This window comes from Caretta caretta, chromosome 11 (genome assembly GCF_965140235.1).
Source record: "Caretta caretta isolate rCarCar2 chromosome 11, rCarCar1.hap1, whole genome shotgun sequence".
In the NCBI taxonomy this organism is placed as follows: domain Eukaryota; kingdom Metazoa; phylum Chordata; order Testudines; family Cheloniidae; genus Caretta; species Caretta caretta.
This window is the reverse complement of record NC_134216.1, coordinates 21,275,767-21,296,289: the sequence shown is the minus strand read 5'-3', so window position 1 is coordinate 21,296,289 and position 20,523 is coordinate 21,275,767. Positions and strand designations below refer to the sequence as shown.

At 38.8% G+C, this 20,523-nt stretch overlaps 1 protein-coding gene across 7 annotated transcripts in view; it reads left to right on the top strand.

Moving 5' to 3' along the window:
• LRP1B (LDL receptor related protein 1B) overlaps positions 1-20,523 on the top strand; it is a 1,334,345-nt gene that overhangs the window by 1,194,418 nt on the left and 119,404 nt on the right. For all 7 annotated transcript variants that reach the window (XM_075117809.1, XM_075117811.1, XM_075117812.1 and 4 more), the window contains 6 exons: positions 3,171-3,277; positions 3,622-3,754; positions 8,204-8,326; positions 10,491-10,613; positions 10,864-11,001; positions 13,291-13,425. In XM_075117809.1, the coding sequence (XP_074973910.1) occupies positions 3,171-3,277; positions 3,622-3,754; positions 8,204-8,326; positions 10,491-10,613; positions 10,864-11,001; positions 13,291-13,425 (759 nt within the window). The remainder of the gene's footprint in view (positions 1-3,170; positions 3,278-3,621; positions 3,755-8,203; positions 8,327-10,490; positions 10,614-10,863; positions 11,002-13,290; positions 13,426-20,523) is intronic.

Sequence of the window (20,523 nt, the reverse complement as noted above, 5' to 3'; positions counted from 1 at the left end):
CATAAATGCATGTAGTATGAAGTTTTGTTGAGGTAAACAGCAATATGTGTTATATGCCTCATTTCAGAATATAACCCCCACATGTACATCAGTCTTGCAAAATTCTGCTTTCCCACAATATTTTTTTCCCCAGATGGTAAAATATCATTAATTGTTGGGTTTTATGTTCTGTGTTGTTTCTTCACTCATTATTAGTCAGCATGGCATGGAGCAAGCAAATAGCTATTGTAGATAGTCATTTACATTTGTGTGAAAATTTTGAAAGAGTAGTGTCATTATTTTTAATAATAGTGGGCCAGCCCTAGGTGGATTTTTGCTTAGAGTGGAAAACATTTTTGCTGCCCACCCCACTCAAAATGTGCAAACAAACAAAAAGGCAAAGGGAGGGTTTGCAATCCCAGAATATGATGATCTGATGCCTCAGAAAGTTGGCTCCCAAAGCATCCATTGTGACCACCCACTTCCCTAAAACAGTGCTGGGATTGAGAGGTCTGAGATCTGACTTCTGTTGCCATTGCAGAAAAGATTTGTTGTGTAACATGGGCAAATCATTTAATGTTTCTGTGTTTCAACTTTCCCATCTGTAAAATGGATTATTTTCCTACCTTACAAGAGTAATATGAGGCTTAATTCATTAATTAATAAAATTCCCTTTTTACAGAGGGCCTGCACAAAACCTGTGTGTCACTTATGTCCCAGTTAGCTATCAAAATGTATGAGATCCTTAGCTGGAAGATGCTATATTAGTGCAAAGGTTTTACTTAATTTTTATTGTTATTGTTATTGTATTTATGTTATTGTTTCTTTTTGAAAATACACATTTATATTAGAGTGATAGAGGTAGTTATCGCTGTGAACATAAGAACATAAGAATGGCCATAGTGGGTCAGACCAAAGGTCCATCCAGTCCAGTATCCTGTCTACTGACAGTGGCCAATGTCAGGTGCCCCAGAGGGAGTGAACCTAACAGGTAATGATCAAGTGATCTCTCTCCTGCCATCCGTCTCCATGCTCTAACAAACAGAGGCTAGGCACACCATTCCTTACCCATCCTGGCTAATAGCCAATAATGGACTTAATTTCCATGAATTTATCTAATTCTCTTTTAAACCCTATTATAGTCCTAGCCTTCACCACCTCCTCAGGCAAGAGTTCCACAGGTTGACTGTGCACTGAATGAAGAAGAACTTCCTTTTATGTGTTTTAAATCTGCCGCCCATTAATTTCATTTGGTGGCCCCTAGTTCTTATATTATGGGAACAAGTAAATAACTTTTCCTTATTCACTTTCTCCACACCACTCATAACTTTATATACCTCTATCATATCCATACCCTCTTTTCCAAGCTGAAAAGTCCTAGCCTCTTCAATCTCTCCTCATATGGGACCTGTTCCAAACCCCTAATCATTTTAGTTGCCCTTTTCTGAACCTTTTCTAATGCCAGTATATCTTTTTTTGAGATGAGGGGACCACATCTGTACACAGTACTCAAGATGTGGGCATACCATTGATTTATATAAGGGCAATAAGATATTTTCGGTCTTATTCTCTATCCCTTTTTTAATGATTCTGAACATCCCGTTTGCTTTTTTTGACTGCTGCTGCACACTGTATGGATGTCTTCAGAGAACTATCCATGATGACTCCAAGATCTTTCTCCTGATTAGTTGTAGCTAACTTATCCCCCATCATATTGTATGTATTGTATGGGGTTATTTTTTCCAATGTGCATTACTTTACATTTATTCACATTAAATTTCATTTGCCATTTTGTTGCCCGATCATTTAGTTTTGTGAGATCTTTTTGAAGTTCTTCACAGTCTGCTTTGGTTTTAACTATCTTGAGCAGTTTAGTATCATCTGCAAACTTTGCCACCTCGCTGTTTACCTCTTTCTCCAGATCATTTATGAATAGGTTGAATAGGACTGGTCCTAGGACTGACCCTTGAGGAACACCACTAGTTACCCCTCTCCATTCTGAAAATTTACCATTTATTCCTACCCTTTGTTCCCTGTCTTTTAACCAGTATCAATCTATGAAAGGATCTTCCCTCTTATCCCATGACAACTTAATTTACATAAGAGCCTTTGGTGAGGGACCTTGTCAAAGGCTTTCTGGAAATCTAAGTACACTATGTCCACTGGATTCTCCTTGTCCACATGTTTGTTGACCTCCTCAAAGAACTCTAATAGATTAGTAAGACATGATCTCCCTTTACAGAAACTATGTTGACTTTTGCGCAACAATTTATGTTCTTCTATGTGTCTGGCAATTTTATTCTTTACTATTGTTTCAACTAATTTGCCCGGTACTGACATTAGACTTACTGGTCTGTAATTGCCAGGATCACTTCTAGAGCCATTCTTAAATATTGGGGTTACATTAGCTGTCTTCCAGTCATTGGATACAGTAGCTGATTTAAAGGACAGGTTACAAACCACAGTTAATAGTTCTGCAATTTCACATTTGAGTTCTTTCAGAAGTCTTGGGTGAATGCCATCTGGTCCCGGTGACTTGTTACTGTTAAGTTTCTCAGTTAATTCCAAAACCTCCTCTAGTGTCACTTCAATCTGTGACAATTCCTCAGATTTGTCACCTACAAAAGACGGCTCAGGTTTGGAAATCTCCCTAACATCCTCAGCTGTGAAGACTGAAGCAAAGAATTCATTTAGTTTCTCTGGGATGACTTTATCGTCTTTAAGTGCTCCTTTTGTATCTCGATCGTCCAGGGGCCCCACTGGTTGTTTAGCAGGCTTGCTGCTTCTGATGTACTTAAAAAGCATTTTGATATTACCTTTTGGGGTTTTGCCTAGCCGTTCTTCAAACTCCTTTTTTTTTTTTTTTTTGGTGGTCAAGGTTGCCTAAGAGGTTTCCATATTAATATCCTGTGGTCTGTTACTCAGAACTTTCTGAGCATGGAGACAATTAAAAAAAAGTACTTTTGTCATAAAAAATACATGTGCAACTTTTTTAATAGTGCCTTTAAAGTGCACAGCAACTTGTTTTTGTCAAAACAGGTACCATAATTACAGATTATGGAATTTGCACAAGATATTGTGAATTACAACAAAATATGTGTTTATCTAATATGTTTTACCTAATACTAACATTGAAATATGAAGTTACTTATTTATGAATTGCTAATCCTAAAATTTATGTTTGTAATTAGCATCTCCAACCTGCTCTTCAAGCGAGTATGTGTGTGCCAGTGGAGGATGTATCTCAGCATCTCTCAGGTGTAATGGAGAATTTGACTGTGCTGATGGCTCTGATGAGGTAACTGGTGCATTTCTTTTGAGCCCCTTATACTATTTGATGTGAGGTTTATGATCAACAAGTTTAGAAACTGAAAATTAATAAAACAAGAATTAATTTCATGAGCCCAATGTTTTCACCACCAAATGATAAAGCAAAATATGCAAGCATATAATATCAGAACATCTATATTCCAGGTCTTGACTTGAAATTCAGTAGCAATTTCAATTGCATTGTTAATAGTAAATAAGAAGAAGCAGCCAGGGCAATTAAATTCTAACAGCCTTGAAGAATTCTGCTTGGTCTGTCTATAACTGTATTGTTATTGTTAATGAATACTGCAGTACACATCTGTATTTAAACAGATGGATTGTGTAACAGAATGTAAAGAAGATCAGTTTCGATGCAAAAATAAGGCCCACTGTATCCCCATCAGATGGCTATGTGATGGAATCCATGACTGTGTGGATGGCAGTGATGAAGAAAACTGTGAAAGAGGTGAGACATTGTTCTTGTCCCTAAATGAAAACACTTGAAATTTCTCCACTTATTTCTATTTAAGCCTATTATAAGTTAGCAGCACCCCAGAGTCATACTAAAGTAGATTAAATGAAGGCTCTGTGATCCCTTCCTAAAAAGACATTACAGCTGTTCCTCAGATGGCTCTCTGCAATGTCACAATTCATGCTGCTTAATTCTTTCACTTTGTATAACATTTTTTTTGTTCCATGGGAAAGAAAACAATGTGCCTTCAGTACAAGTATTATCAAAGAAGAAAATTCAGAATGTTAAAAACGTCTATAGTTTATAGCCAGTTTAGGCAACATTAATAGACAGAGCTGTACATTTTTAAACAAGCTGCAAAATAAAACAAAACAGAAAAATAATAAAGGCCCCAATCTTGCAATTAATTCCATGTGGGTGGACTCCTGCGCCTACGCAGAGCCCCACTGGGCCACATTTAGGGGCTCTATGGTAAAGGGCCCACCCACAAAGAACAAGTTGGAGTATTGGGACCTAAGTGTTAAACATTTAGGCCCAAATCTGAATGCCTAAAGTCAAGCTTCTAAATACGTAATTAGGCACCTAAATAGAGGTGGTCTGATTTTCATAAATGCTGAGCACTGACAAATTCCATTCTATTCTTACTTCTTCAACCTTGCTTTAATAAGTAAAAGCAAATAGAATGTAATTAAAAAGCTTCTTCACGCAACTTTCCTCCTGAGGGATAGAAATGAAAAGGTAAACCACATGACAGTACTTTTGATCTAATCCTCCACTTAATGGCTGCCCCAAGTACCATACACCACAAACTACAACCTTAACTCTGTCACTATAGGGATGCCAGCCTCCAACATCTGACTTTTTTCAGTAAGTGTAACATACAGAGTCTTGTGTGTCACAGCAGAGTAAAGCAAAGCATAATCAAGTCTTAACAAGAAAAATGCACGATGCAGTATCTTGGCAACTGCTTGTTCCCAATCCTAAAAGTGAAAGCAAAATTCATTGTTCCCAGATGAATGGTGCTGCATTTAGTTGTATAAAAATGCATCTTGTTCAAGTGAGCCAAGCTTACCATTTGATCGAGACATCTATGTAGAATTGACTTTTCCTTATCATTATTTACCATCATGAATGATGAGCCAACGTGATGAATGTTAATCACCTAACTGGCAGGTACAATATGAGTGCCACAATAGAAATGTCATTGGGAACTTCTTTCTTAAGTTTCATAAGAATGAAAGATAAGCCTAAGAGAGTTAAGGGACATCTCACAAGCTTAGAATGTGTGGGCTTTGGTGTGAAAATGTCGAGGCGCCTCAGTCATGGACCATTACCCCACTGTGCTATATGCTGTACAAACACAGAATAAAGGGAATGGTCTGTGCCTCAAAGAGCTTATATGATCTGGTTGAAGAAAGTAATCTGTAGGAGTAGTAAATATCTTAGAACAAGGTCATAAGTTGCATTGTTGTGTAAGGCCAGAAATAGACCATAGCTGCAACATGTATATAATATTTTGATTACAATGCTCTCCTTATTCTATAAACATTGACATTTATTGTGCCAGTGGAGGATAAAGACACTCCCTTGCACAAAAATTTCATTCAGTCTGGGGAAAACAGTAACTCTGAGATACTGTCCCTGAAATAGTAAAGCTACCATTTTGTACCAAAAAGCAGTAGTATGGGTACGGCATACTTATGCAGTGCCCAGATCTGCATATGTGGACACTCAGTGTGGGGATGTGGTACACAGTCTAGCACACACAAGTAACCATGTACACTTGCGAGTGTAACCGTAGCCTAAGAGGTCAAGCTAGCTCCACTGGCATATCATAAAATTCAGCCTGTATCGTAACATATTACAGATAAAAGACCAAAATATATTAAAGAGTCTCACTGTAAAATTAAAATATTCTATGCAGTGAAAAACCACTTAGTAGATTCCAAATTCATGAGCAAAGAAGTGTCTGACTTTGGCTTGAGTGATGAATTGTTTGAACAACACCCAGATTGTTCTTCAAGTTACCAGAATAGAACAGAGACTAAGGTACAAATACTGTATGGTAGCCTGTAGTAAATAGTGTCATTGTGAAAGTAGTAACTCCCTGTGGGTACTGTCAAAACAAGAGCTCAATAAAATGAAGAAAAAGAAAACTTTGATACAACACTTAACAGACAGCCCATGAAAGAGAAGAGGTTTAGACCTCTATGAGCTAAATGGACAAAACTATTTAATTGCAAGAGTATTATTCAAGGTATCACAGAGATTGCCATCTGATTTACCTCTGAAAATTATATAAATCAGGAATAACTCCACTGAAATCAGTTGAGGTACACCATTGTAGTTGAGAGAAGTAGGTTCTGCATATTTTTCTAATATCACGAGACTGTGTAACTGAAAAAAAATGAAAGGGTGATTAGTCATTATGGATTTCCAGGGGAACTAGTTATAAATGGTCCACATTTCACAAAGCAAGATTTCAAAGCTGTTCTAGAAAAATACAGTTTGCAGCACATTACTAACAGCCCATATTATCCCCAAGGAAATGGAAAGGATGAAAGAACAGGCAGGGATAACTCACTCCTTTTAGTCCCTCATGACCTGCAGAACAAATCCCACTTCATCAACTGTTTAGTCCAAACTGACTGATGCTTGTTTAGACCAATATAAGTTACACTTTTTACATTTGAAAATGATTTGCATCCTAGAAGGTCAAAGTTTAAACAAGTCCAATGTGCAAATGAAAATATAAAAGTGACTCTAACAGTTCTTTGAGAACCCTCCTAAAGATTAAAGCAGATGATGCCAGGAAGTGCCATATTATGTAAAGAGAAAAAAAAAACCCTGATGGCTTGTGCAGTGGTCAAGGGAGAAAAACCTTATATGCAATTCATGAAAAAGGCAATTTGTAAAGAGAATTTTTCAAATATTTTACCATATTTTAAAAGAATGGGGAGTTATTGTCAATTAAATAGATATTCAAACAGATAAATAGTGTTGATCCTTAAATTGAAATAGCAGCTAAGCCTGTCATTTCACTAGTTACTGCTACCACAAATGAATACAAGAAGCCAGAAGCTGTTCTTAATACTACAGCATCTGTTCCTATTGTGAAAACTTCAAGTGGATGGATTATTAAAAACCTTGAACAAAACAGAAATGACTATATTACTTAGAGGTTAGAGAACTGAAAACCTAGTAAACATAGCAAATTATTCTTTTGTTTGTATTCAGTATGCATGCCAATCTACCTAATGTTTTTAATTGTTTAAAAACCAAACACCTGTTATTGTTTACTAAATTTCTTGTTAATTTGATAAAGAAAATCAATTATGTATTCTGATATAATTGAAATATGAACAAAATAATTAACAACATATTTAATAATCTAAATGCTGATTGAAGTGTTTTTAATAGAATACAAGTTACACCACTTCAGGAAAGAGTTAGGCATATTGGAAAAGGAGGAAATACCATAAATACTTGGACTTTTATAATTAAAGTTATATAATATATAAGGTAACTTCTCTCTCTTGTCTCTTAATGGTCCTTTGGAAAATAAAAACCTTTTTTGAGCTGAATTAACAAGCAAACCCAAACCATCCACTCTGTTACTGAAAAGACACAAAAGGTGTTTGTTGGGCTGTTACGCTCTATTACTTATGGAATATATGGTCTTATATATATATACTTATGGAATATATATACTTATGGAATATATATAGTGGATTTGGGAGGATGAATGGAGAGCCAAAGCTGGAGCATCAGAATCCATTTAGGAAAAACCTGGAGGGGTATGTCCTTGAATAAGCTGGAACCTTTCTTTGTGTTTCTCCTGGTTTGCACCACTTGCACCTTATAACCAAGTGTCCTGATGTAGTCAAGTCCTTTGCCCTCAGAATTCCTCTGCAATAAAGAAAAGTTGCATAGAAGAAGATTACAATAAGCTCCTTAACTGAGGATTTTCTAAAAGAAGCTGGTTAGTCTTTAATGGTTTAGACACAACAAATCCTACGTCTTGGCAGAGGCTTAGACTGTCTGACCTTTGCTGTACCTCCTAACTTTATGGTTCTATGATTCTAAGATATTTTAACTATTATAGTTAAAATACACCTGCAAGGAGAACATGTTACATGGGGTGGTTGTTTCCTGACTCCTGTACCTCTCTCCCTGCCTTAGCCCCTCAAAGTCACACAGAACTTGGCTCCATTACAGGAGCCACAAAATGAAGAAAGAGCAATGAGTGGCTATGCTATGTTGGGGAAAATATATTGAATGGCCATTTCCCCTTTCTGCATGCCCCTCCCAAGCCTTCCCCCATTGGATTTGGCCCTTTCATGCTCCATGTTTCATTAGCTGACCGTAGCATATGGACAAATGAAAATAGGGTGTATTTTGTTTTATTTATACCATGAATTCACAGTTATTTATTTCTTCAAGGGGGAAATATATGTAAAGCCGATGAGTTCCTGTGCAACAATTCACTTTGTAAACTCCATTTTTGGGTGTGTGATGGAGAAGATGACTGTGGAGACAACTCAGATGAAGTCCCTGAAATGTGTGGTATGCCTTTTGTTATTTTAATGCTTTGTATTCATGGCACTGAAGTGAATTAGTGAAGTAGAAAGATGTACAGTTTACAACCCTCAATTTAGGAATATATAGAACTCGCTTCACTACCTCTTTTCTGTCAAAGACTCTGAGTTATGCTTTTCCTCATTTGACTTTTAAAGGATTGTCTTAAATATGGGTATACAGACAGTAAGCTTAGATAAAAACAAAATTTACATTAAATTATATTATTCTACAATCCAGTGGAGATTTTAAAATCAGAAATGGCAATAAGCAAATGCCTATTTTTTCCTCTCAAATGGGGTTTACAATTACTCTGGTACAGCTTTCAGAGTGGTAGCCATGTTAGTCTGTATCAGCAAAAACAATGAGGAGTCCTTGTGGCACCTTAGAGACTAACAAATTTATTTGGGCATAAGCTTTTGTGGGCTAAAACCCACTTCATCAGATGCATGGAGTGGAACATACAGTAGGGAGGTATAAATACACAGCGTATGAAAAGATGGGAGTTGCCTTATCAAGTGTAGGGTCAGTGCTAACGAGCCAATTCAGTTAAGGTGGAAGTGGGCTTAAGTGAATTGGCTCATGGGCATTTGGTGAAGAGACTCTATACCGACAGGAGAGAGCTCTCCCATCAGCATAAAAAATAGCCATGGTAAGGGCTGGGTCGGGGTAAGAGCTGTGTGAGCAGCTGTGGAAGACTGGGTCCCTCCACTTGCCCCGGGAGGAGAGCCCGGGCTCTCTGGCCCCGCTCAGGCTTCTGGTTTTGCCGGGGTGGGGCCACCTAGGGAATAGGAAGGGGCAGAGGCATGGCCTTGGGGGGAAGAGGAAGTGCCTCGGGGAGGAGGTCAGAAGCCCCTGACACGCCCCCCCCCCCCCGCCACATCTGGGAAGGCTCCACTGCCCCTGCCCCCTGATGTATTTATAAATAGTAGTTGTATCCCCTTTCAGCCTTCATTTTTCTCACAAAATCTCTCACTGCAACTTGTTCAATTTTAGAGCAGAGCCCTAAACAATCTGAGTGTTTACTGGAGCTTTCATAAGTGAAACTAGGGTTGTCATGAGCCCGTAGTGCTATGAACTAGATGCCTGCAACTTAACCAGCTCCTCTAAGCAACCTGTGTGGCTTCTGCTGCGGGACAGATCAGCAGGACAGCCTGCTCAGCTTCTGCTCTATGAGTGAGTAGAGGAAGGGAGGTCCCAGCTGCCTCTCAAGATTCAACAGTGGTCATTACTATTAGCAGATTAAAAATAAGACATTGAGCCCAGTGAGTGGAGGGATAGAAATAACAAAAAGATGACAAAGGGAAAAGACAGTATGACATGAAACATGACATAAGCATTGAAAATTGAGAGTGGGGCAAATATGAACAACATAAACCAATTAAAGAGAGAGATTGCTTCTGAAAGTGAGAGCATAATAAACCACTAGAAAACAATACATCAAAATGAAGAGGGCAGGAAAGAGGGAAAAATATAGAGATGGAGAGATTATGGGATAAATACATGGAAAAAAGGAATCAAGAGACTTGGGTTATGTTCCAAGCTGTGCCAGTGCTTCATGACCTCAGACAAGTCACTCCATCTCTCTGTGCTTTAGTTTTCCTATCTATAAAATGGGAACAATGATACTTACTCCCCTATGTAAAGTCATTTGAGATCTACGGTTCAAAGAATTGTGAATATGTGTATTAACTAATTTATTTAAGATTGTTTATGTTTATATTTTCCTAGCAGATGTCTTTTATCTCTTGTGAGTTTAAGGGTAAGGAAAGGGGTGGATACTCGAATTGGCCAGTTTTTGTACTATGAACATTTTCCAGTTTTCTATTGACGACTATATGTGATTGTTAGCATAAACATCTGGGCTCTGCTTCAACACTAGAGAAGGTTTTGAGCAACTCCAATATCTCCTGCCTCCTTTTTTTAAACAAAAAATCAACTAAATTGATTAACTGCTTAAATCACATCAGGAGGGCATAAAATCATGCAATCATAAAAGCATACACATCCAGTGCTCGTTTACCACACTGGAAGGAGGCACAACACAAAGACAGGTAAGCTTTATGAGCAACTGAAGGATGCTTGTGCATAAGTACAAAAGATTGTTGTTATTCTATATTAATGGATGCTGTCTGATGTTTTCTTTCTACAGTCAAATTTCCATGTCCACCTACAAGACCGTACAGATGTAGAAACAACAGGGTTTGTCTGCGACCTGAACAGATTTGCAATGAGATTGATGACTGTGGTGATAACTCAGATGAAGATCACTGTGGTAGGTGGATTTACCTTTTGAGGCATTCAATTAAAAAACAATTAAAGGCAAATTTTATTACAAAGATTAAATTGTACTTACAAAAAGCTTAATTGAAAGTTTGTGGGTCATAATTTAATTCTCAAAACAATTAGGCTTGACATCTTTGAAACTCTTTAATGCTTTGTGGTCATTTCCATTTTTATGTGCAAGTAGTCTAAACAATATGAAATGCTAATCTTCTTGTGATTTTTCATTTGTAATTATGTAGATAAGATCCCATATAAAGCAAAACCTTGTAAAAAAGATGAGTTTACTTGTAGTGATAAGAAATGTATACCCATGGAGCTGCAGTGTGATCGGTTTGATGACTGTGGAGATGGTTCAGATGAGCAAGGATGCAAAATAAGTGAGTCCGGTTGATAAGCTGTCTGTTTTTCATACTTGTAGCACAAAAGAAGTAACACAATGAACTGGTATTCTTTCATGCAGAACCTATCCAACAAAACAGAGTTTTCATTAACATGAAAAAGTGTAAACTATAGTTTCCAAACTAATATAGCTGAGACTAATGGTTTAAAGTAGAATATGAAGAAAATTAACAACTTTTCCAAATAATAGTTATTTTGCTTCAGAAAATAATCAACTATCTGACCCTTCAAGAGATGACTCAATCCATTGTGAGCTGGTTTAGCTGTTTAAATTGATTATATTTCATTTCACACCTATTCTTCTCTATCGAAACAAATAAAAAGGTTTTGTGATATGAAATTCTTGATCTGAAACAAAATCACTGAAACTAAGCTGACAGAAGAAACTTATCCAAACATTGATAATACAGTTTTTCAAGACTTGCTAGTCACACAGATATATTTTATTTAAATAAATTCAATGATCTAATAACTTTCATACACCTAAATTTTATTAACATACATTTATTGTGCAGAAAATACATTAAATTATAGTACCTTGTGGCAATGGGTTGTTTTCTTAGGATGGTTGCAGTATGCTAAGAAAGCCAGCTGTTTGCCAAAATCATGCAGCTATAATTAACTCAATATGAGCTAGAATAATTCTAGAATATATGAGAGTGGCTTTCACAGCCTCTCTTCATTTTTCCGTTTATGTCCTTGCAGCTTGTGGGACATAAAAATTTGGTCAAAGGTTCAGTCAGATAAGCCTAATAATACATTTATTCAGGCTTGTTTCAAACTTCTTTGGTACGACATGTAAGCCGAATGTCTCATATGAACAGGCATTTATATGAAATTCTGGTTCTCTGTGTCAGGAGTATGGATTTTTAGAGTAATCTGAGGTTAGGATCCTTATCCCTTTCTCCACCCTCCAGTTAGCTCTCCTGTGAGGTCTGAGGAGTATGAATCCGGACCTTCTCAGATTGTATAAATCTTCCTTTGAGGCTCTGCAGTTCTCTCCCTGAAAATAGATTCCTGGAAAATGGTCATCTCGGTCAAGAGAATGGGAGAGCTTTCAACTATCCTCCATGTTTGAGAAAGAAGCTGAATCTATTTTCATTCTCTTCAAGAGTACTGTGAAATCTAGATATATCATAGCCAAAGTTCATTATCCTGGAGTTTACAAAGCTACAGAGTTCCCTGTCCACTAAAACTTAGTGCCCACTCCACAATAACCATGTCCATCTCCTTAGCCAGAGAGGGGGTGCACCAATGGACAAGCTTTGTAAAGATGCACCTTGGAAATACCAAGAGATACTTAACTAATGTGCTAGTGGATGCTGCAGTAATTCTTTTTGAGGTTGTTCTTATGCTGTGTATCCTCCACAATAGTAAAAAAAAATGAGATATACATAAAGATGTGTTCCACTATTTTATGGTTTTGGTATCATTTTGGCCATAGTGAAATAAAACTATTTGTTATACAGTCATCTTAAAATTCCTTTTGTCCTGCAGAAAATGATTGTGGTTTGTTTTTTAACAGGAACTTAGTGTTAGAGTTCCCCACAGAATGGGAGGAAGTTTAAGGTTCTTACATGTTAGTTGTATGGATGAACTGTATCATATGTAGTTGAACAAATGCATAAAATCAGTAAAATACCCACTGCTAAAAAACAAAGGGATATTTACTAGAGTTGAGTGACGAAAAATGAATAATTTATCTGACAAACTGAACTTCTTCTTTTCCATGTGGAATATTTACGCCAGCTTGCAATTTCCTACATTTGTTGGTTGTTCAGAGATGTTTGAGAGGATTTTTGTATGCGTAATTGTGGTTTTTAAATTTTTTTTGGCTTGATCACAAATATAGTTATCTGAAAATATGCCATATTCTATCAGTATTAATTAGTTGGCTAGGGCAGATAAGAAACATGTTATTGTTTCCATTCCCTAATTGGATGAGAGTTCAGGCACATCATTTGTGGACAGCCACATGTGAGAATTTAAGAGTCCATTTCCACAAAAACCTTGTTCAGATATTTTTGCCAATAATAATCGGTTGGACAAATGTTTGTTGAAATTAAACATAGAAGTATTGTGAGCATGACTGAAATGAATTTAAAATTTTCAGAAACCTTTGTTGTATTCAAGCAGCTTTAGTAGTTACAGTCAAATTTGTTTAATTAAATAGAATGTATCATAAAAAATAAGAGAGCAATTCTAACAATTAAGTATTTCACCATTTATAGATATTCCATTTTACCAATTTAAGTCTATTCCCATAGGTGCCACTGAATATACTTGTGAAGCTGATGTGAATCCTTGTGGAGATGATGCATACTGTAATCAAACAAAATCATTAGTTTTCTGTCGGTGTAAGCCTGGATTTCAGAGAAACAGGAGGAATAGGCAATGTGAAGGTACAGTATATTTCCTTTGCAGCTTTCATTAAAGCTTTCTATTGCAATTCTTCTACATCCTTTTACTAAGTAAATTAAATGATTGCTTTTAGAGTCATAGAGTTTAAGGTCAGAAGGCACCACCAGATCATCTAGTCTGACTTCCTGAATATCACAGGCCACCAACACCATGCAGCACCCACACATTAAAACCAGCAACTGAAATTAGGACAAAGTCTTACAGCCCAACTAAACTATTATGCGCCAGAGACAAAGAATAGAAGGGACTGAGAAGTACCAGTTCCCACGGCCGCACCAATGGCAGAGAAATGATTGTGAGATATACCCAGGTAATCCTGTCAAATGTCCTGCACCCACATGCTGCAGAGGAAGGTGAAAAACCTTGAGGAAAATTCCTTCCTGGTCCTACAGGTGTTGATCAGTTAGATCCTGACCATGTGAGCAAGAACTCACCAGCCAAGTATCGAGAGAGAGAATGCTCAATGCCACCTCAGAGCCCTGGCCTACCCCATCTTGTGTCCCATTTCCAGCTGTGGCCCTCACTGATGCTTCAGAGGAAAGAGATAAAAATAAACAAAATTTCTGACCCCTACAGGTGAGCTGATTGAAACCCTGAAGCATAAGACACAAACTGGAAGTGAGCACGGGGCTTCTGAGCCCTGCCTCCTGCCATTACAAACAATCATATCACAAACACTAATAAATTTGTACAGCTAATAAAAATTATGTGTACTTATGGGATGTCATTTTACATCTGAGAGTAACTGGACTGTGAAAGTAATAACACATGATATACTTATAATATGGAAAACTACTGCTAGGAATTTGGTTGTTTTTGTTCTGGCTCTAGTTTAGCAATGCAAATTAAAGAATTAACATCACAGGAACTGTCAGAGAATTAGTTTCATTCACTTAGAAGATATAGCATTACTGACATCCTCTTGAGTTTATAGGACTCTTTATTAAAGAATACTGTAAAATGAACTTTTGATACTTCTGAAAAACATGAGATGCTCCGTTATGGTTTTTCAGGCACTCTTTCAACAATGCTAAAGTGTGCTCTTCATTGAGGTGGCCTCTGCATATTCATTCTTGGGAGGTTGTGTGCTCCAGTGTCACTGAACTTTAGGAACCTTTTCTGCAAGCAGAACCAACCTTGTGTGGCACTGCACATTCATAGCTGAGGTTATAAAAGGACCCAATCACCTCAGTGTAGAGCCAACTACCTCAGTTCTTGCCATTATGTAGCCAGATGCCAATACAGTGACACTTTCTCTGTCACCAGAGTGCTTTTTTCCAGGAGGATTAATCTAAAATTTATTTAATTTCTGGTGTATTTTAGGTAATTTGCACCATTAGACATTCAGGTTTTTTATTCTCGCCTTGGGTCACAGCAGCCTTGGGACAAGGATGGTCACCCCACCAAAAACTCAAATAAGAAAAAAAGGATTCAAGTGCTGCATACTTTGCCCATCCTTGGTCTTGGAGGCAGACACACATAACTGCTTTTCACTCTGCTTGAAGCCCATTCCCTAGATCAGTGTTTCCCAAACTTGGGATGCCGCTTGTTCAGAGAAAGCCCCTGGTGGGCCGGACCAGTTTGTTTACCTGCCATGTCTCAGGTTCGGCCGATCACGGCTCCCACTGGCCGCGGTTCGCTGTACCCTGCCAATGGGGGCTGTGGGAAGTGACACCGGCCGAGGGGCGTACTGGCCACCTCTTTCCGCATCCCCCATTGGCCGGGCACAGCGAACCGCAGCCAGTGGGAGCCGCGATCAGCCGAACCTGCAGATGCGAAACAAACTGGTCCGGCGCGCCAGAGGCTTTCCCTGAACAAGCGGCGTCCCAAGTTTGGGAAACACTGCCCTAGATGGTTGCTTTGTTTATAAGACCTTCATACTTCAACCTTTTATAAAATGCAGAGTCCCCGTGCCCTCCGCACAGATGAGGCCTTATGATTGCAGTTCCTGCATCTAACGTTGGATCAGCTGTGAAGTCACAGACTAAGCCAAGTTTGGATTCAAAGTTAGGCATGTTATAGAATCACAGAAGTGTAGGACTGGAATGGACCTCAGTAGATCATCTAGTCCAGTCCTGTGCACTCAAGGTAGGACTACATAATAACTAGACCAGACCTGTTCTTAAAAACCACCAATGAATCACAGAATATCAGGGTTGGAAGGGACCTCAGGAGATCATCTAGTCCAACCCCCTGCTCCAAGCAGGACTAATCCCCAAGTAAATCATCCCAGCCAGGGCTTTGTCAAGCCTGACCTTAAAAACTTCTAAGAAGGAGATTCCACCACCTCCCTAGGTAACGCATTCCAGTGTTTCACCACCCTCCTAGTGAAAAAGTTTTTCCTAATATCCAACCTAAACCTCCCCCACTGCAACTTGAGACCATTACTCATTCTGTCATCTGCTACCACTGAGAACAGTCTAGATCCATCCTCTTTGGAACCCCCTTTCAGTTAGTTGAAAGCAGCTATCAAATCCCCCCTCATTCTTCTCTTCCGCAAACTAAACAATCCCAGTTCCCTCAGCCTCTCCTCATAACTCATGTGTTCCAGTCCCCTAATTATTTTTGTTGCTCTCCGCTGGACATTTTCCAATTTTTCCACATCCTTCTTGTAGTGTGGTGCCCAAAACTGGACACAGTACTCCAGATGAGGCCTCACCAATGTCGAATAGAGGGCAACGATCACGTCCCTCAATCTGCTGGCAATGCCCCTACTTATACATCCCAAAATGCCATTGGACTTCTTGGCAACAAGGGCACACTGTTGACTCATATCCAGTTTTTCGTCCACTGTAACCCCTAGGTCCTTTTCCGCAGAACTGCTGCCTAGCCATTTGGTCCCTAGTCTGTAGCGGTGCATGGGATTCTTCCGTCCTAAGGGCAGGACTCTGCACTTGTCCTTGTTGAACCTCATCAGATTTCTTTTGGCCCAATCCTCCAATTTGTCTAGTCCCTCTGTATCCTATCCCTACCCTCCAGAGTATCTACCTCTCCTCCCAGTTTAGTGTCATCTGCAAACTTGCAGAGGGTGCAATCCACAACATCCTCCAGATCATTTATGAAGATATTGAACAAAACCGGCCCAAGGACCGACTGTTGGGGCACTCCACTTGATGCCGGCTGCCAACTAGACATGGAGCCATTGATCACTACCCGTTGAGCCCGACAATCCAGCCAGCTTCCTTCCACCTTATAGTCCATTCATCCAGCCCATACTTCTTTAACTTGCTGGCAAGAATACTGTGTCAAAAGCTTTGCTAAAGTCAAGGAACAACACGTCCACTGCTTTCCCCTCATCCACAGAGCCAGTTATCTTGTCATAGAAGGCAATTAGATTAGTCAGGCATGACTTGCCCTTGGTGAATCCATGCTGACTGTTCCTGATCACTTTCCTCTCCTCTAAGTGCTTCAGAATTGATTCCTTGAGGACCTGCTCCATGATTTTTCCAGGGACTGAGGTGAGGCTGACTGGCCTGTAGTTCCCAGGATCCTCCTTCTTCCCTTTTTTAAAGATTACTGAAATTCCACAGCCTCCCTAATCTGTATGTTCCAGTGCTTAACTACCCTGACAGTTAGGAAGCATTTCCTAATCATAGAGTCATAGAAGATTAGGGTTGGAAGATACCTCAGAAGGTCATTTAGTCCAACCCCCTGCTCAAAGCAGGACCAACACCAAGTAAATCATCCCAGCCAGGGCTTTGTCACGCCAGGCCTTAAAAACTTCTAAAGATGGAGATTCCACCACCACCCAGGGTAACCCATTCCAGTGTGTCATCACCCTCCTAGTGAAATAGTGTTTCCTAATACCCAGTCTAGACCTCCCTCACTGCGACTTGAGACCATTGCTTCTTGTTCTGCTATCTGCCATCACTGAGAACAGCCGAGCTCCATCCATAAAGTCCAACCTAAACCTCCCTTGCTGCAATTCAAGTCCATTGTTTCTTGTCCTATTCTCAGAGGTTAACAAGAACAATTTTTCTCCCTCTTCCTTGTAACAACTTTTTGTGTACTTGAAAAATTGTTATCATGTCCCCTCTCAGACTTCTCTTCTCCAGACTAAACAAACCCAACTTTTTCAGTCTTTCCTCACAGGTCATGTTTTCTAGACCTTTAATCATTTTTGTTGCTCTCTTCTGGACTTTCTCCAATTTGTTCACATCTTTCCTTAAATGTGTCGCCCAGAACTGGAGAGAATACTCTAGTTGAGGCCTAATCAGTGCGGAGTAGAGTGGAAGAATTACTTCTCATATCTCGCTGATAACACTCCTGCTAATATATCCCAAAATGATGTTTGCTTTTTTTGAAACAATGTTATAATGTTGACTCATATTTAGCTTGTGATCAACCATATCCCCATATTTCTTTCTTTCTGTAGGCAGTCTTTCTGTAGGCAGTCTTTTCCCATTTTATATGTGTGAAATTGATTTTTCCTTCCTCAGTTGAGTATTTTGCATTTGTTCTTATTGAATTTCACCCTGTTTACTTCAGAGCATTTCTCCAGTTTGTCATGGTCATTTTGAATATTAAGCCTCTCCTCCAAAGCCCTGGCCAACCCCTCTGTATTTTGTTTCATCCACAAACTTTATAAGTGTAATCTTTATGCCATTATTTAAATCATTGATGAAGATATTGAACAGAACTGGTCCCAGTACCAATCCCTGAGGGACCTCACTCATTATGCCCTTCCAGTGACTGTAAATCACTGATAACTACTCTGTGGAAATGGTTTTCCAACCAGTTATGCACCCATCTTATAGTAGCTCCATCTTGATTGTATTTCCCTAGTTTGTTTATGAGACAGTCATGTGAGACTGCATCAAAAGCCTTACTAAAGTCAAGATATACCAAATCTACTGTTTCCCCTCATCCACAAGGCTTGTTACCCTATCAAAGAAAGCTATTAGGTTGGTTTGACATGATTTGTTCTTGAAAAAATCCATGCTGACTGTTACTTATCACCTTATTATCTTTTAGATATTGGCAAATTGATTGCTTGGTTATTTGCTCCATTATATTTTTAGGTACTGAAATTAAGTTGACAGCTCTGTAATTCCCTGAATTGTCCTTATTTCCCTTTTTATAGATTGCTACTATATTTGCCCTCTTCCAGGAGTTTTTGAAAATAATCGCTAATGGCTCAAATATCTCCTCAGTCAACTCTTTGAGTATTTTAGGATGTATTTAATCAGGTCCAAGTGACTTAAAGACATGTAACTTGTCTAAGTAATTTTTAACTTGTTCTCTCCCTATTTTGGCCTCAGATCCTGTATTATTTTCACTGGTGTTCACTATATTAGCCTTTTTTGGTGAAAACTGATCATGGGCCACCGTGACAACAAAAAGTTGTTGTCAGACAGAATAGGATCTAAGGCTATCGTGTCTATGTTTTCAATGAGCACTAAGGTTTCATAATCATTAAGAAGATTACTCTGAGAAGTGAGTCTTCTAGTGAGAAATGTCTGCAATGTCAAAGCCAAATTTGACTTCTGCATAATCCATCCGTATGAAATCTATTATAAAGGCATACTGGTGTAATATCAGCATAAGAGGTGGCCTCAGCATCACAAAGATTTATTCCATTTTAACATGCTAGGACAGGGACTACCCTGAATGCCTATGAATCTGCTACCTTCTTTCTTGATCAATGTGGACAACACCTGTCACCCAGGCCCATCATTTGGGCATCCTCTTTGACTCCGGCTTCTTTCTAGGTTCTCACATACAGGGGATATATGTGTTATATATATGTTATGCAGAAAAAAAATCAACTATATATATATAACATACATACATAACATCTTTAAGATATGCCCTTTCCTATCCATACACATAGAACTATACCTCTCATCCAAGTTCTTGACATCTCATGTCTTGATTACCGTAACATCTTTCTCTCTGGCTTTAACAAATGCAAGCTTACTTCACCTATATCCATTCAGAATGCTGCTGCAAAGGTCATTTTCCTATTGCATCACTTTGACCATATCACTCCACCGGCTCCCTCTTCTCTTTTGCATCAAACATGAGTTGCTTGTTTTCACTTTCAAGACCTTTCACAGTCAGTCCGCGTTCTATCTATCATATCTCATTTGCTGTTGAGCTGCCAGTGCTCACCTCTAATCAGCCGATGATGCTAGTCTCCATGGCTCCTTTGTTAAAATTTCAAAATTTCAAAATTTTTCTCCCAATCTCCCTCTCATGTTTGGGAGGTGCTCCCCATAAAGCCACCTGATTATCCACGTGCAAATCCTTCCTCAAAACTTTCCTTTGCCATGATGCTTATTAAAAACTTCACTAGGTTTAGGCTGCTGGTGTGCAGAGACCAATGCCTGTCATGCTGACCAATACTGTCTCATTGTTTATATGTACTTCCCCATCTATTTATATCCATGAGTCATCTCTTGTCTTATATTTAGACTGTAAGACCGTCTAGGGTAGAGACTGTCTTCTTGTTCTGTGTTTCTACCACACCTATCACAAGGAGGTTTTAGTCCAGGTCTAGGGCTCTTAGGCACTGTGGAAATAAAAATGATAAATAATAGTAATAATGATATCATCAGTGGGGGGTCCTTTTCAGTACTATCTCTCCTCAAGTGGGTCATCAGTTCCAGGATCCCATTGTAACCATGCCTTAGTGTGTCACAACTGAGAATGCCAAATTCAGGATGAACTGCTGAAAAATAGGGCAAGCACAACTCAAAACTGGTGGTTATTCTTTTATGAGATATACCAAACCAGCCACAAAAGTAAACTCCTGTTTCACCACACTGGCTAACAAGAAAACATAAAGGCAGTTTCCTCAGGCATTCCAGGTCCTACCATCAAAAACAGTGGGTTCAGAGATGAGTGGTTCTTTACAACCAGTCTCATCAAATAATAGGTTCTTCTGATTCCAAAGGACCAGCTCTACACCCAGTCAATATATAGCTTAAATATTACACCAAAATCATGCTGATGCCAATCCTTTAATATCAAAATCTAAAGGTTTATTTATAAAAAGAAAGAAAGAAATGTGAGCGTTAAATGAATCAGTTACATACAGTAATGGCAAAATTCTTGGTTCAGGCTTGTAGCAGTGA